Below are 17793 nucleotides of genomic sequence, written 5' to 3' on the forward strand. Positions count from 1 at the left end.
CCAACCAATTTTAAATGGCAGGGATTCAAAAAGATAGAAAGGATTTATGCCAGCGTCACTGAGTAATCACACTAGCTCTGAGAGAAAAATTGCTTGTGCTACTCAAAACTCAATACTAGTTCTTAGTGTTCCACTATTTGCAGCCAAAAGCATGCCTTCCTGGCACCACCCTTAAATGTATTTAATTAAAGGAAGCGAGTACTTTGCTATAGGGAAGATCCTTCCTGGCTCTTCCTTTTCTCTATTTCATTAATTGCTTGCTTTGCCAACTCTCTTTATATAATATATCTTATTACCCAAGTTCCCGTCTCTGTTAGTTTTCTATTACTGCACACAAATTACTGCAAACTTAGTTCAAAAGAACATGAATTTGTTATCTCATAGTTCCTAAGGGTCAGGAGTCTGGACAGTGCTGAACTAAATACTCTGCTAAGGGTTGAGATCAAGATGTCATCTGGGTAGGAGAAGGTATAGCTCAGTGGTAGAGCATGTGCTTAGCATGCATGGGGTCCTGAGTTCAATCCCCAGTACCCTCATTTAAAAAAAAAAAATATCATGTGGTCTGCATTCCTTTCTGCACCTCAGAGTCCTCTTTCAAGCTCAGGTGGTTGTAGCAGAACACAGTTGTAGGACTGAGGTCCCCATTCACTTGTTGGTCATAAACCGGAAGCTGCTTTCAGCTCCCAGAGACCACCCACATTCCTTGCCTCCTTCACCTTCAAGCCAGCAGTGGAGGACTTCTCTCACACCAGATCCCCCCTGTCTTTCAAATCGCTGACTTCCTGTGTCTCTCTCCCTTAGATCCTGATTTGAAGGGTTTATGTGATTAGGTCAGGCCTACTAGGTTAATCTCCCATCTTAAGGTGAACTGATTTGCAAACTTAACTACATCTGCAAAATCCCTTCCCAGTAGTATCTAGACTAGCATTTGGTTGAAAAGTTGGGAGAAGGTGTGTGTACGTGGGAGAAGGGGACATGGCTAGGAACCCTGGGGGCTGTCTGAGAATTCTGCCTCCTGCATCTTCTTGAGTGCAGACACTGAGCCTCACACATTGTTTAAACTCCCTGATTTTCCTACCACAGGGTCCTTGTGATGTTTTTGCTCTGCTGTCAGAAGTTCCATTCATATTTGTGTATTTCAGTCATTTTTGATTTACACTGAAAACTTCATGAGGTGCAGTATGTTTATGACTACCTTTGTAGAGTATTAGCCAATGATTTATTCCCAGTGGGTCTGATTTAGCAAGTCTACGATGAAGCCAGCAATTTGCCTTTTTAAACAGGACCATGTGAGGACTAGGAGGTGTGTGGGCCGTGAGCCACTGCGGAGAAACAATCCTCCAAGGCTGGATGTGCTTTGAAGGGAAAGGTCATTCTCTCCAGGCATCAATGATAAAGTATATAAATCGCCTGGCACCTTGCGGGAATGCAATGAATGTTGACCCTTTGGTTTCTCCAATATCTAGCACTGTATCTGCCATATAAGATGCATTAGATAAATATTAGTAGAATGAAAAATTACGGTATGTTAGTTATGAATACTTTTGAGTGTAAGACAGAAAATCTGACTAACAGTGGTTTTTAAAAGCCAGGATTTTTTTCCCCCCACAAACAAGCTGTTTGTAGGTGAACTGTTGCAGACACCAGCTCAGCAGCCAAATGATGTCAGGGACCTGGGCTGGTGTTTCGTGATTCTGTTTCTTTTTTTCTTTTTTTTTTTAGTTTTTTTTTTTCACAGCTGTATTGAAATATAATATACACACCATAAAGTTCACCTGTTTAAAGTGTACAGCTCATTGGTTTATAATATATTCACAGAGTCTTGCAATATCACCATAATCTAATTTTGGAACATCTTCATCATCCCCCCAAAGAAGCCGGGTACCCGCTGGCAGTCATACCCCAACGTCTCCTTTCCTCCCACAGTCCTAGACAACCACCAAGCTACATTCTGTCTCTATAGATGTGCCTATTCTGTACATTTCATATAAATGGAATCATATAATATGTGAGGGTTTTAGTCTGGCTGCTTTCACCTTTCGTAAGGTTTTCAAGGTTCAGCCATGTTGTACACGAATCAGTCCTTCATCCCTTTTTAATGCTGAATAATATTCCATGTATGGAGACACCACATGTGGTCTATCCACGTCAGTGGCTCTCTTGACTTTCCCCTGTTGGTAGCAGGGTGGATAAACAGGTTCCTGGCATCACATTCTCACACACCTGCCTTCAGTGCAGCTAAGAGGAAGCTGGCCCCTCCGCCATCTCTCCTTTGACCAGGGAGCAAACGCATTTCCAGGAGAAGCTTGGCAGGCTTCCTGTTACATCTCATTGCTCAGGATTGGGACATACGGGTCCTGCAGCCTCACGGGAAGCTGGGATACTAAACATCTTTGGCAAGAGGCAGGCACGAAAAGAGGGTCGAGGTGTAGCCCTTGGGTTTCTGGAACCATGAGATTTATAATTTCGTTTTTCACTGTAAATGAATACTTTATTTTTTTAAATACAAATTGGTACTTTGGTCTAAGAGGATTATATTCTCCTGGATATGATGCCTTTCACTGAATTACCTTAATCTCTCAGGAATTATTATTTGTGATGATAGGACTGCGGTTATTTTTAATTCCTTTATCTCTGAAAGATATCCTGAAATATGTACAGGTGATATGATGTCTGGGATGTGCTTTAAAATAACATGGGATGGAGGGAAGCAGATGGGGGTACGATGGGACAGCACGGGCCATGCAGCAGTGCTGATGCGGTGAGATAATAGGCACATGGGAGACTCATCACACTATTCTGTCTGCTTTCTACATTCACAATAATACCTAAAAGGAAACTCTCAAGTCAACAGTAGTAGCAGCGAGCCCCACAAGAGTCTTGTTGATGTCGATGGCTCATTTAAAGAAAGACTCTATCTTCAGAGGGGAGAATGGCTGCCAATGGTTGGAGCAGCAAGACTGAGCCGTGTTCACCCGGTGTTGTCTTATCCTGAATTATAGACGCCGTAAGGTGAATCTGGTCTTACTGTGTTAAACCAACGGTCCTTGTGGCCAGGAGCTATTTTGAGGATATAAATCCGTGCTATGTCTATAATATCATCTGCTCCACTTGATTATCAGATCTCACATTTCCACTAGCTTTTCCTTCCCCTGCCACATTGAAACTTTGCGTATTTTCTTCAAATGGGGGGATACTTGGCCTGGTAGCCAAGATAAAGTGGTCTGTTATTACAACCATGGCCACAGATATTCTGCAGGGTGTTCTTAGCTGTGATTGAACCAAGCTCACAATTACTTGTATTAAAATAAAAATACTCCATTTATGTGACCAATATCCAGTGATACTGGTTGCTGAACATAATAGAATTCTTCTTCTTCAAAATATTTAATCAGTACATGAAGATATACCCTCGCTCTTAAAATAATTGGTCCTGCTTTCATGATTTTTAACCCAATAACTACAGTTTAGTAACTGCACTAGGGCTGAATAACATCTTTTGTTGTCAATTAATACTTAGCAAAATTTTATCAGTCTATCTTCATAATTAAATTTACTAACTAGAAAAATAATGGACAATTAGCTGGAACAAAATAATTTGTTGGTTCAATTTCATCCACATACAGCCTGTCAGTGGCTCCCTTTGCAGACCGGACTGTGGTCTGGTCGTTTTGTTATCATCTCGTCCCTCAATCTCTGACATCACATGGCTCCCTGACTACAACCCATACTTTGAGCAATGTTTTCTGTTGTTTGTCCATTATATTCTTCTGTCATCTCTATTCATCAGGGTCTTTCCCACCACAGACAGGTCTTCTAAATCCAGCGTCCTCCCTCACGCTTTCTTTTGTCCCCTAGCCATCATTAATTTTCACCTGCCTTACTCCCCCATTGCCTCACCTTAGATCACACCTTGTCTATTACCATCATTACCTTATCTGCCCGTATCCTCTCACACACTATTCACGGAGGACAAGGGCTATGTTGATGTCTCTTTTCAACTTTCTACCCTTAAAGCATTAAAACAGCGTTCATTTAGCTGGTGCTGAACAATTCAGCCTTGAATTGCATCCTGTTTTGTTGCTGTTGTTTTCTTTGTCTGCTCTGAACAACAAGGACTCAGAATTCTGTCATATGGTTTTTGTAGACCTTAGAATCAGAATGGCCTTGAAGAACACAGAGAGAATGTGTTAACAGACCAGGGGCAGGGTCACTAAATGTACAAAGAGCCCCACATCCCAGATGGAGTTGGAAACGAGCTGGGGAGGAGAGCAGACCATCCAGCCTGACATCCCTTCCGAAGAGACTAGTTCCATTCTGCCTTCTTCACTCTGTGCTAAAAGCTGTTTACCAGTTCAGCATATAATGTTGGTCTTCCCAGTAATTCCATAGGGGACTACTGGGTAAGGAGATCAAATGAGATTTCTCCCCAACAGGAGCTTAATGGGAAAAAAAAAAAGCTGTTTAATGTCCTAAATTACATGATTGTTCTTCTATGGTCAGATCACTAGTGAGCTGACAATGCTAGTTAATAATGGATTAAAGTTATATTTTATAACAAGTGATTGAACCTTTCCAAATCCCAGTTTTCTCATCTGTCAAAGAGGGTAAAAGTAACTTTTCCAAATTTTTCAGTTGCTGTGATGATTAGCGATAATGTTTGCAAAGTGCCAGTTTACATCATTTCTGCTTCTGGTTCTTAGGCCTTGTGACTCAGACTGGAACTGTAGCACTGGCTCTCCTGGGTCACCAGCTTGGTGACTCACCCTGTAGATCTGGGGACTCTCCAACCTCCATAATCACGCCAATTCCTTACAATAAATCTTGTGATATAGATATAGGGATATAGATTTGGCTGTTTATAAATAATATGAATGGCCAAATGGCCTTGGACAGCACTGGAATATCTGTCTATCTACCTATCTATCTATCCATCCCATAGTTTCTGTTTCCTTGGAGAACACTGACTAATATACTACTCTAAGTATTATCTGAAGTAGAAAGAAAGAGAGATTAGAAGTTCATTATCCATTGAAAGAATGGGGAACATCGGTCTATTGATCCAGTCCCCACTGGTCTCAGAGCCAGACCCAGCCCACCCCTTGCTGTTCCAAGTCTCTGCTCAGGGTCGGGGAAGCTCCAGACGGTGTTGGGAAGAGGCCTGGCCTCCTGCCCTGTCCCCAGTGAGACCAGCCTCCTGCTGAGCTGTGGCTACAAATACAGCCTCGCCCTGCCCTGCCCACGCCGCCTTTCCTGCCCTCACTGTTACTTCCCAGGTGATATGACTCTGTCCCCAGGGCCACCCGCTGGGGAGGATCCTTCTCCCAAGAGTGTTATCCCTGTTCCAGACTCTGTCTAGGATGGAGTCTTCCCCTCTGTTGCCCCCAACCCAGTTTGTAATTTTCCCAGGAGGGTCATGCCTCCTTCAGGCAACAGGGTTTGAGGAATCGCCATTGGTTTAGGTCTGAGTCCCAACCTGGGGCATCTGCCTGGGTTGCCTGCTCTGAGCCCGGGACCTCCTGTCCTTGCCCCATAGACTGCACTAATGGAGGCCGGGCCTCCGGCCCTGATCCTCTGCCCATAGGCACAATGGCCCCTGGGGGAGGCCCATGGCAACTGGCACATCCTTGGATCCCCACCTGAGCAGTTACTTGGCTGGGACATGGGACAGTTTGAGGTCCAATGGCATTGTCTGTTTTCCCATGAATCAACTACACGGAGGTGGCTGGCAGTCTTGATTCTCAAAGTGACAGCCACCGAGACAGCACCTGGCCTGGGAGCAGGAAGTGCAAAGTGTCAGGGCACCCCAGGGAGCTGGTCTCACAGAGGAGCCCCCCTGTGGCCTGCCGGGTATCGTGGGGACTCTGAAACACCTGGTTCCCAATGACGTTTGGAGTTTGATTTTGCGGGGGTTTGATTTTCAGTTTGGCTGGCCCTAGGTCTAGATGCAATAAACCCTGATCAGTCAAAAAAAAAAAGAATGGGGACAGAGGGAACCCACTAGTGGCATTTAGGTAATCAGGAAATACAGGAATCAAAGGATCCTGTGGGGGGTCACAGGAAGTGGGTGATTCACAGCAAGATGCCCAGAAGCCAATGCCAAGCCACATGTCCGGCTGCTGCTGCTGCGGGAGGGAAATGGCTTCCGCTCTTCTCTCACCTTCAAACATCACACCAGCCTCTGTCGTGGGAGGAATCTAAACCTTGACTCTGCCAGGAAGAGTGAGTCGGGGAAATGTAGGTTTTAGGCCTCCAGCCCGTGATAAAGAGAGAGCTTAAGAAGTATTTTCTTTTCAAGTCAAAGAAAATAAATGAATTTGTAAGGTAAAATTTTGTTGACTTGAATAACAACAACAACAAAATATCTTCGTTTCACACCGCAAAAGACTAGAGCTTTAGCTGTGATGCACTAGCAGGTGGCGTGGGGCTCCTGCCTGCTGACTCTGTGACGTGGCCGTGATTCCAGGAACCCAGCACCTGATTCAGCGGCAAAGCCAATTTCTTGTGGAAGTCCACGAGACGTAGGTGATGTATATTGTTCATAGGTGAGTAACATCGAAACAGGCCCAGCTGCACTATTCCTTGATGCTAACCACCAAGGTGAACGTTAACCAAGGATAGAAAAAGAAGTTGAAATTTCAAGCCGGGTTAGGAGAGTTTGTAGTCAGTTAAAAAAAAAAAAGGACAAGTTCCTGGCTTTTATGAATTAAAAGCTCACTTGTGTGGAAGCAGTCTGTAAAACAACTAAAAGGATTCTCTAGCATTCTTTCTAGTGTTCAGCAAATTCACAAATACCAATTTCCTCATTTATACAAATGGTATTTACCATGGTTAATCAACTCAGTTCGTGACTAGAATGTGGATTAAGAAGGCTCCACAAGTATTTATTAACCAAGTAATACACTGGTATTTTAATGGGGCATAACATCAACAATTAAAAAAATTATAAAAGCTATAGCATTTAAGACTCTAGAACTTAGAGGTAACACGGGCAGTTCAGAAATTAAAGTGTGTTTGATTATCCTGTTCGCCTTCTGTTATCACTTCAGCTGATGGTCAGGAGAGCTGCTCGCTACACACTGACCACAAATGTTAGCATTAAGCAGAGTCTTGTGGTATTCCAAAAGAGCTTTTTAATCTCACTTCATAGAATGAATTAACCAAATGATGTAGGGTAAGCTATGTCTGATGATGTAAAAAACATTAAGGGGTCTGGAGGAAATTCTATTACAATTAAAGCAAGGAAGAAACAAGCATCTCATTAACTTCATGAAATGACTCTTCAAGAAAAGCAGGGTGTGGAATGATATTATCCCCATTTCACAGATGGCATTGTGTTCAAAGAAGAAAAAAGAATTGTCTAAGGACTTAAAGAGACCTGGAATTGAACCTGGCATTCCTGACTCTGAAATCCACACTACCAGATCATTCTGCCTCCAACAGTACTGGTAATAGAAAAAGGCAGTATTGGCAACAGAGGAGGTAATTAGCAATGAGAAAGCACCATGAGCAAAATTATAAATTAACATTTTGTTAATTATTCTTCTGGGGAGATACGTATTTGTTACTTAAGCAAGACAACATATCCCTATTAAAATCGCCAACGTGTAAACATACCCTTGAGAGAATTGCTACAAATGTCAGGATGGTTGAAAATTAAACATATTCAAGGAAATTAAAACACAGGGTCATTTATGGACAGTCGCTAACTATGCTAAGGAAGGCAAGAAGACTAGCAAGCCAAACTTACGACTAGATTTAATGTTGCGAATACCTATCCTGTCTCCTCCACTGCATCCTGGACTCCTCGAGGTGAGGGACTGTAACTTCTTACTGTGTCTAACATTGCGAGATGGGATTCCAGTGGACAGCATTGCTAACGAACTGCGTTGGCCTTCCTTGTTTTAAATGCAGTGGAAGTAATCCCACATGCTTCAGGGACAAAGCTGGCAATGAAATGAGCAATGGAGGAAGGATATAAAATAATCCAGAGTGGGGTGAACTGGGGAAAAACCCCAGAATAATGCCCCACCTAGAGAGAGCAGGAAATATTCAGCCCAGGTAAGCAGGGCTACAGTGAATCTTGGCCCAGTGATATCAGAGTTTCCAGTTTTTAAAGGGAAGATAGAAATCTATATTTTACATAAAATGATCTGATGTTTGAAGGTTGGCAATTCATTCCATTTTTAAGATTGTGGAGTGAACCGGACTCTGAAGCTTCTGCTCTGGATGTCAGTTCCTATGTATCAATAGCTTTGACTTTAGCCTGTAGACTGTGCTCAGGGAGCTTCTCTACTGAAGGGATGTTGATGGCTCAGCTGAAGCCATGGGGTAGCACTGATTCAGAGAACCTGTATTGGCAGCCCTGATGGATAGGAAGTATAGAGTGTGCTCGGGCCGGTTACAGATTCATCATCTTCCCACTGTAAATAGCAGTCAGAGATACAGAGGCTTCAGCTGAAAGGACCTTTATTAACCTGCCCTCAATAATGAAAAAACCCCAAGACCCCATGGGGCTCCAGCCCTTGTCCAGCAGCCTCCAAGCTGCACCCCTCACAGACCACTGACCTTTTCACTATAACAAGATAACTTATTAAATCACTGAATGGAAACCTCAAAAGCCCCTAGACCAGATGCTTAAGTTTTTCTTTTAATTTATATCAGGTGAGTTTAACAAGGGTATTGTTAACTTTGTGAGAGAGACATGCTTGTAATATCTGGTGGCTCATGGCCAAATTTTGATGGTTGTGGTCTCTTGGTGTAATTACTCACAGTAATCCTTTTTATATAAGCATTTTAAAAACCTGCTTCTCCCACTAACCAAGCCTGACCAGTTAGAAGAATTTTAAAAGAACAATAAATCTTTTAAAATTGCAAAAAGTAATACATCTGGGAAAAATTCAAACAAATCCCAGGATACAGAGTAAAAACCGAAAGTTCCCCTTGGCTACCATCCCACACCAGGAGGGAGCTACTGTTAGCAAATTGGTGGTTTTACCCCAAATCTTTTTCTATTCTTTTGCATGTGTGCACACACACGTACAAATGTGTATTTTAACATCTTGAACATAAGTAGCAACATGTTACACCTATTGCACCACATTATTCTGGGACTTGCTTTGTTTATGAGAACACGTATTGGAGATGAATAACTACCTTTAGCTTGTAGCTGATTCATGAATTTAATATATGCATGAAGCATAACCAAAAATGTTTCACTTAGATTTGGAAGCTGATTCTGAAGCAAATGAAGTTTTAAAATTTTGATAACTAAGTGGTGAAGTTTTACCCAGATCTCCATAAATAAACCTGGTCTTGGAAAGTGCTATGTTGGCTGAATTTGTAAGTTGAATCATATTATAAAAGTGTCCAGGAGACTGATTATTGGAAAGGACTCAAAAATGAGTGATATTAATAGAGAATATTCTTTGAGAATAAAAATGACCATCCCTAATAGACCACTTGTGAACAGTCAAATATATTTTCTTTGTCTTAAATTGGGGCACTCTGCATATGAGCTTGTCTAACCCAATGCAAGCTTGATGGAATTAGAAGAAATTGTTCCCTTTTCCCTATTAGATGTTTGATGTTCTATCAAAGCATAAGCCAAACAAAGAAGACTGACTTAAAATTGGTTGGCATAAGATATCTCCCTTCCCGTAAGTTATTCAGTTAGGTAGAGCATGCTGAACTCCGCAATGTTCCCCATAAAGTGGCCAAAATCCATCAAAACTCAGGGGAGAAAACAATTTTGTCTCATATGGTTTGATTCAACTAGGTTAAGTCCTAGCTGAAATCAGCTCTTAAACAATATTCATGGTTGTGAGAGCATGCAAACTGGACCACTCCCTGATCGTGCTGCAGGGGAAGTTCAAGACTCCTAGTCTTCCTTCGTACTGCTTTCCCTCTTTCTATCCCCCCCCCCCCGTAGGAACAGCACCTGTAACTGCTTTCTTTTAAAGCAAGGTTTTAAGCTGAAATTTCTCCCAGTTTGAAAGGTGCCCCTCCGCAGGAAAAGAATTTATGTTTGATCATTTATTGAAAATGTCTAAATAGAAAAAAAAATGTTTTTCATTAGTGTAAGAGAAGAAAGGGTTTGCACCCTGAAAAATACAAGATGCATTCTATGCTTTACATTTCAAAATCTCAGTGGTCTGAATAGTCTGTGGAGCCTAGGACTGATCAATTTGTCAGCAAATATGTCTCTAATCTGCTAAAGCTATTAATCTTCAGGTACTTTACGTAACATATATGTAAAGATATAAATTAACAGTTAAAAAGACTGCCAGTAACCAAATTCTTGTATCGTTTCCAAATTCTGAAAAGGTTGTGTGCCAAACGTTTGCTCGTATCCCAGAATGCCTTACCCACATAAAGTGACTAGATTTCCAGCAAAGCCCAGGAAGCAATTTGATTCACCACGAGGTGAAATATTATCAATAGATTCATTGTGTTCCAGAATCTCTTAGGGGGCTGGGACTCTGCAGCGCTCTCCAACCTAAGGGGCTGGGGTAGAGGGTAGGAACTGGTAGTTCCCATGGCAGCAAGAAGCAGCCCCCAGCATCGAGGTGGGCAGGGCTTTGGTAAACCCTTGACTGGGACATGAAGGCGGGAAGCTGCTCAGCTTCTATGTTCTGCCAATTCCTGAGGCCTGATTTAGGCCTCTTCAGGCAACAAGGAACAGAAATGGGGGATGTGTTACCAAGGATTTGGGAGGAGTTCAGGAACCCAGGGCAGGAGGACCCTCACAATGACTGGGGCCAGGCCTTGTGGAGCTGTCTCTCAGGGGTCAGTCGCTTGCCTCACCTGAGTTCTCGTTACATCTGCTTTGTCGCCTTCTTCCTGGCATCCAGCAGAGTTGTCTGCCCCACAATGTGGTTTTCAGTTTTTGAATGTTCTTCTCTCTAGTTCAACAGATACTGACTGGGGTTTATGAATCCAAATTCCCAAAGAGAAAGCATTTGATGAACCCAAATTTGGTCAAGTGGTGTCCAGCCCAGGGCCAATAAGCTCTGGCCAAGGAGCTGGGTCATATTTCTCAAACGGGGCTGCCAGTCTCCTCTCCCATCCCTTTCCCATCCCCTGGGTGGACAGTGGAGGAAGAGGAAGAAAATTCTCTCTTAAGAGCAGTGTGAGATGGCAGACCCTGGAAAGAGTATCTAATATATTTTGAAACTTTGGGAAAAATCACTTTACACCTCTGAGCCGTAGTTTTCTCCTCCATAAAATGGAAATAAAACCACTTGCCTCCGAAGGTTGTAGAATTTACATTCAACAATTTGCAAATAAGTCATAAACTCCAGGGGTTCTAAAAACCCTGAGGTTTTACTCTTAGCCTAGAACAACGGTCACTGAGTAAGTATTTATTGAGCACTTGCTACCCTCTGGGAATACTTTTCAATACAAAAGTAAAGAGTAAAGATGAATTCCAGGAATACAATGCAATTTAGTATTAGAATAAGCTTTGGAATCACATAGCCCTGGTTTAATCCTCCTGCCACTTAGTCGTATGGCTTTGGGCAAGTTTCCTATCTCTGAGTCTCAGTTTTCTTATCTCTAAAGTGAGAGCATTACTCCTTATTACAGCCCACATGGCCCAACTTGATCTTGCTTTCGTCTACCTCTCCTAAGTCAATCCCTGCACTCAAGCCTCTCCAGGCAGGCTGGCCTCCTAATGGTTTCTCGGTGATGAAACGATAATCCTCACTTCTTGTCTTTCTTATAAGGCTGTTGTGTGGCGGTCCTTGGCTTGTGGCAGTATCACTCCAATCTCTTTCATCGCAGGAGGAAACTGAGGCACACAGTGATATCACAAGCCACTGGAAGCTGGAGACAGTACCTGATCTTCCAAGGCAATAAAACACATTGTCTGAATATGCACTTTTTTAGGTCTTATGCTCCACATGCCCTGTTTGTCTTTCCGTCTTTTTCCTAATTGGGAGAACGGAAAATTGAAGCATCGAATTTGGGAGATATGTCAGTCAAGTATCTTCATGGGAGAACATATTTCTTCGACACATTAAAAGACTAGATCCTAAACCACTACAATTCAAGCTTTTAAAACCAAATTATAGTGTTTGGTGCCAGTGGCTGTAAATGACAGCAGCATTGGTGAGTTGAGCCTTCTAATTCCAGGACTACCACTTAATTCTGACAGCAGCTCTGTGCTTCTTCTGTAAGTTAAGTAGAAAATGGTATTTCCCAAGAATTTCTTTACTCTCTCAGCCACCTTGATCTTGCTCCCCAGACAGGACTGAGAGGGACAGTGGAAACTCAGGCATGGGGGAAACCAAGTCATCCTTGAGCGTTACACCCCAACAACTTCCTGGCCTAAACTAACAACTGGATAACCAAGATTGTGGCAGGTGTTCCTCCATAGCCTTTGTGCAACAGAATACTTAGCAGGCTTTGCACTGGGCTACCAGGAAAAGCTCAGCCTTTGGCAGCAAACTGAAGACAGAAGGACTGAATTGCACTTTCATTGCAGGTGCTCAGCTGGGCCTAATTTGACTGTTGCCTTTCACTCCCCGTGAGGAAGTGCAGAGACCCTCACTCCAGTCTCCGATCTCCTATCTCCGTGCCTTAGAAGAAGATTCAGAAGGGAGGAGGGAAAACCGATGGCGACCAGCAGGATGGTTTCTCTGCTGTTCCGCTGAGATCCCTAAAGCGGGAGCAGGGGAGATGAGAAGTTAACTCCTCTTCCCAGTCCTTTAATACCTTATTCCCTTCCGGTCTAAAGGTCTAGAGGCAGAGCGGGGAAAAAAGTAGGAGGGAGGGGCAAGCACCACCTTCCTTAACGCGGAAAACCAAGAAAAGAATCTCTTTTCCTCTCCACCCAAAGTGTTCCCCAGGTGCCAAATCACAAGGGCAGGGCAGGGACGCGCAGGATGACTCAGGGTCCACTTCGAACGTGCTCGATTCTTGAGCAAGGGCGGGGAAGTTCGGGCCTGTGTAGGGACGTTGCATCACTCAGACTTGGCAATAACTTGGGAATTTTCCTTAGGGAGTTCACTCTACCTGCCAGAAGTGGGCTAAGGCAGGACTACAGGCTGGGTGCGGGTAGCTGGAGGAGAAAGCCGACCTCACTTTGGGCTAAAGAGTTAAAAGAAACGGGATCAGCCGGCGCACGCCAGGATGGACTCGCGCAGGTCCACACGAGCTTGGCCGCTCCCCATTAGGTGGCATTTCTGCACCAGCCGGGAGAGGTGGAGGCGCGATCAGGCGTAAGGAGGCGCAGTGTAGATACCTGTACTCTTTCGCTCAGTTCCAAGCGGGCCGGACGCCAGCAACCACCCGAGCCCGCCTAGGCCCGCTGGGAAGGAAAGGAGGGCGGGCGTGCCGGGCTCAAGGTGGAGGCCAACACCTGGGCGCCCGCGCACGGAGGGCGGGCGCTAGGACCCGAGCGGCGCACCTGTTGGCTGGCGCCCCGGGCCCCGCCCGCCCGCCCTCTACCCCGAGCGCCGGGCCCGGTGAGGCTAGGGCAGGAGGGACGGCCGAGCAGAGTGCACCAGGTGGCGGCGGCAGCGGCTGCGCACAGCCCCGGGTGCACCATGGCCGAGCTGCTGCGGAGCCTGCAGGATTCTCAGCTCGTTGCCCGCTTCCAGCGTCGTTGCGGGCTTTTCCCGGCGCCGGATGAAGGCCCCGGCGAGAACGCCTTGGGCCCCGCGGAGGGCTCGGCGCGGACGCTGGGGCTCGAGCATCTCACAGCCAACCACAAGGGCACCGGGGGGCCGGCCAATGGGCTGCGGAGAGTCGCGGCCCCACAGGTAACCAACCGTGGGCCAGGTGTTCTCAGGGGTGGGGGGAGGGTGCAGCCTGCGGACTTGCGGGTCCAGGCGAGTCTGCCACTCGGGGATGGGCGTGCGCGGATCCCCCCGAGACGGCGGGGGCGGGTGGCCCCACCCCCGGGGGCAACACAGCTCCCAGTGCTGTGCGTACCAGGGAGGGGGCTGGGGGTCCAATCCCTAAGATGGCATCCTCGAACTTTGCCAGGTGGCATTCAGGTCTATTAAGACTTCAGCTGCACCCAGAGCTTTGAATGCGGTAGATTGAGAGACTGTCTACCTTCGTAAGTAATTAAATTCATGTTGATGTAGATTCTCCCAAATGTGTAGGAGTTACATAATTGAAAAGACGAGCGGAAATGTCCTTGGCATTTTCACGAGAGGCTTCGCTGGAGAGAGATTCTGAGAACCCCTTCACCCTCCAGGATTCTGAGCTTCAGCCCCATCCCCCTTTCTTTGATTCTCACCAAAGGAGAGCAGCAGGGCTCAGCGTGCTCTGTACCGTCCTGCAATGCCAGCTCTAAGGACAGGACTTCGGGTTTAAATATTGCTGCTGGAGAAATTGACAAGCTCCGCCCCCTACCGCTGATGATGTCCAGGCAGCGTTTCGCTCTCTCCCTCCCCCAGAGTCTTGGGTCCTTCTTGCCTGGTGGGTCTCTTGTTAACTGGCATCAGTGACTTTTAACATGCTGTGAGGAGGGAAGTTCACCGCGCTCTCCTCTAGGCGTTCAGAGCGTGGTTATACAACCCACTGCGGCCTGGGAGCTGCCAGCTTGTTGTCGCAGTGCACAGGGACTCCAGGCGGGAGGGACCACACGGGCTGCAGATGCTAACTTGCCAGAGATGCTGTCTGCCAGGGCGCAGGGGTCCCCCCTGGGAGGGAAGGCTCTCTACAGCAGATATAGCCTGGGCCCCCACAGAACCTGCCCTTTCCTCAGGGGAGGTAGAAAGTGTGGCAAATGAAAACCAAAGCAATGGATTAATTCCAGCTCTTTGGAGGGGAGGGGGCATAGAGGAAACCATGTTTATTTCTTCCTAGAAGTTTTGGTGACAGGAAGTGGGGATTTATTTATGTGTAGATTTCTAGGTCTAGTAAGTGAGAAATTAAAAAAAAACTTGACTTCCATGTGGAATGGAATATTATGGGCATTCAATTGTTGGATTTATTTGAGGATGGGGGTGGGTGGTGGGTTCCACTCCAGAGAAATCTTCCTCTATAATATTTTTTTTTCTCCCTTTGTTGCTCCTTCAGTATCCCACATGACATCCAGTAACTTTTAGATGAGTTTGAGACCACTCTCCTTCCCTCTTGACTTGTTTTTAAAATGAGGCAGAAGGGAGGAATAAGAACAAGTTAAAATCTGTCAAGGTCATCAATCACAAGTCTGAGAAACTGTCATAGCCAAGAGGCGCCTAAGGGGAGATGATGGCTAAATGTAATTGTGGTGTCTTGCATGGGGCCCTAGAACGGACAAGAGGACATTCAGCAAAAACTAAGAAGGTCTGAATAAAGTGTAGACCTTAGTTAAAAGTTATGCATGAGTATTGTAACTAATGTTTCAAACTAGTAAGATGTTAAAGACGAGGAAACAGGCTGCAGCGTGTACAGGAAGGATGGGGAATATAGGAGAGCTCTTTGTACTATGTTCTAAATTTTTCTGTAAGTTGAAAAGTTATCTAAAAAATAAAGTCTATAGTAAAAAAAATTTTTAAAGGGGAGGTGGGTCATTGAAGGAAGTTCATTTACAAATGTATAGACGGGTGGTGGTGGGGGTCGGGAATCAGCACGGGAGGATGAAGCATCTTGGAGTAACAACTTCAGCCTAAAAAAGCAAAGGGAGGGGATAGCGTTCCAGTAACCCCGGGCCCTATGAGAGCTTGGCTGTCAGACAGAGGCCCCTGACAGGAGCTGAGGCCTTTAATAGAGAAACAGTTACAGTCAGACAGGAGGAGAAGGGGAAATAGATCTCAGGCTTATTCTGTACATGCCTCACTTCGGCCAAATACAGTCAGGAGCCAGGGGGCTTGGAAGCCTGGTTGATGCAGTCTGTGAAGGTTAGCCTCCCTGGAGAAATACGGAGGGTAGGCCTGGAAGAACAAATGGAGAATATCCAGCCCTTGCTGTGTGAAGAAATGGGTGTGATTTCACTGGCTGGGAGGGTTGAGCTTCAGGCTTTCTGCAGAATCTGGACTTCATCCTATAGACGTGGGATGGCAAATTGGTTTCATCCCATGTGCCAAAGTAGAATTTTCAACTCGGACATGGTGATGAGAAAGGTTCTGGGGGCGTCACTGTGCTTAATGGGAAAGAATGCGGGATTGAATGCCCGTGTTTGGGTCCTGAGGGAGCCTGGTGCTGAAGTATTTAAGAAATGGTGATGTTATGTTTAAACAGTAGCAGGCATGGGACTAACATGAAATCAAACCTCAGTATCTATTTTTGGGTTTTGGTGATACTTAGAGTGTCTCCTTCACCCACAGTGCCTTAGGAGGAAAGACCACAAGTGGTTTCTTAACATAGGTTGCCACGTTTTGAATCATGGGACCCCACTGTTGTGCCTAGAAGCTGGTTGGATTGCAGATCAGCCCTTGAATCAAAGGCAGCCTGGTCAACATCTTGTGAAATGTCCCCATGTGGGCACTTCAGCTAATTGGGATGCTGCATAACACAGGGTGACTAACAAAGCCACCCAGATTGCTCCCTTAAGGAGTCTGAATGGAAGACCCCGGCATAGGAACCGAATGGTAGAGTGGTGATGGACTTCACAGAGAAAGCAGAGGTCCTAAACAGAACCCCTGAGAAAGAGAAAGCAGATGCCTACAGTAGGGAGGAGGGCAGAAAGTCCACAGCAATGGGCAAAAGCAGAAGGAAAAACTGAGTGGAGAAAGAAGCCAAGTCTTGAGCGACAGACTCCACTGCAAAGGGTGGCGGTGCTGGAGGGACTGTGGACTCTCAGGATGGTTCAGGGTGACACTCAGGAAGGGGGACAGGCTCTGTGGCTGCTGGCATATTTCTTTACCTCTAACAAATTATGCAACAAACTGAGTGGCTGTCCCTTGCAGCCAGAATGTGCTGGTCTCTACTGCTCTGAAGTCTTGCATCAAATTGCAATTAGATCTTTATTTCTAGCATTTTCTTGTAGTTGGGAATAGCAGGGCTGGGGAGCAGGAACAGATTTCTCTTCCATACCTGTGCATCCCAGGGTCTAACATGTGCCTGGAACATGACAGGTACTTAACACTCCCTGTTGGATGGAGCATGTAAGGGTGTGCTAAACTCAACCTTTCCTATCTTGGCAGAAATGTCATCACTTGCTCTCTCCTGTCACAACGGAGATCATTTTATCCCTGACCACTTTGTCTGGCTGTGTCTTCTTTTAACTTAATGTTTTTTTCAGTGTTTGCTCCTTCCTTTTTTATCCAGGAAACTGACGATGGTTTTGATTAATGAATAACTTTTTTTTTTTTTTGGTTTCCTTTTTTCTGTTGGACGCCGTGAAGGAAATTCAGGTTTTGAGAAAAGCTGGTGATAGTGAAACAGCCGTCAACTTTTTAAATGTGATTAAATCACTGTTTTAAAAAAGCTGTTGACAGCAAGCCTAATCTAATTTTAACTTTTTTTGACTTAGAATTAAGATGTTAAAACTTTGAAATTTTAATAAATGCACTTTTACTTCTGTGGGTACAGTTAATGATTAAATTCTCTGTTGCCCTGGTAAGAATTATGTCTTGAGCAAAGTCATTCTTCTTGCATTTTACTTGGCACACAATTTTCCTGGAAGAAAATGCTGTCACTGTTTCCTGGCAACACATTTAGAATGCTCCTATCTGTGTTAGAAATCTATAGAAATGCTAAAATTGGAGCATCCACTGGTCTTTATAATTCTGCTTGTGTGGTGAGCTACTTTCTGCATACTAAGAAAATGAGGTATTGAAAAATCCAGTCAAGACTGTGATTCATATTTTTTCCCCTCACTCTTGCTTCAGACACAGTGTGGACTAATTAGCA

General features: G+C 45.0%; 1 protein-coding gene across 2 annotated transcripts in view; it reads left to right on the forward strand.

The window, feature by feature from the left end:
* Window positions 1–13465: 13465 nt before the first annotated feature.
* SGPP2 (sphingosine-1-phosphate phosphatase 2) overlaps window positions 13466–17793 on the forward strand; it is a 97484-nt gene continuing 93156 nt past the window's right edge. For both annotated transcript variants that reach the window (XM_015242377.3, XM_072961735.1), the window contains exon 1: window positions 13466–13766. In XM_015242377.3, the coding sequence (XP_015097863.3) occupies window positions 13551–13766 (216 nt within the window). In that variant the 5' untranslated portion in view covers window positions 13466–13550. The remainder of the gene's footprint in view (window positions 13767–17793) is intronic.

Source organism: Vicugna pacos, chromosome 5 (genome assembly GCF_048564905.1).
Source record: "Vicugna pacos chromosome 5, VicPac4, whole genome shotgun sequence".
Lineage (NCBI taxonomy): Eukaryota > Metazoa > Chordata > Mammalia > Artiodactyla > Camelidae > Vicugna > Vicugna pacos.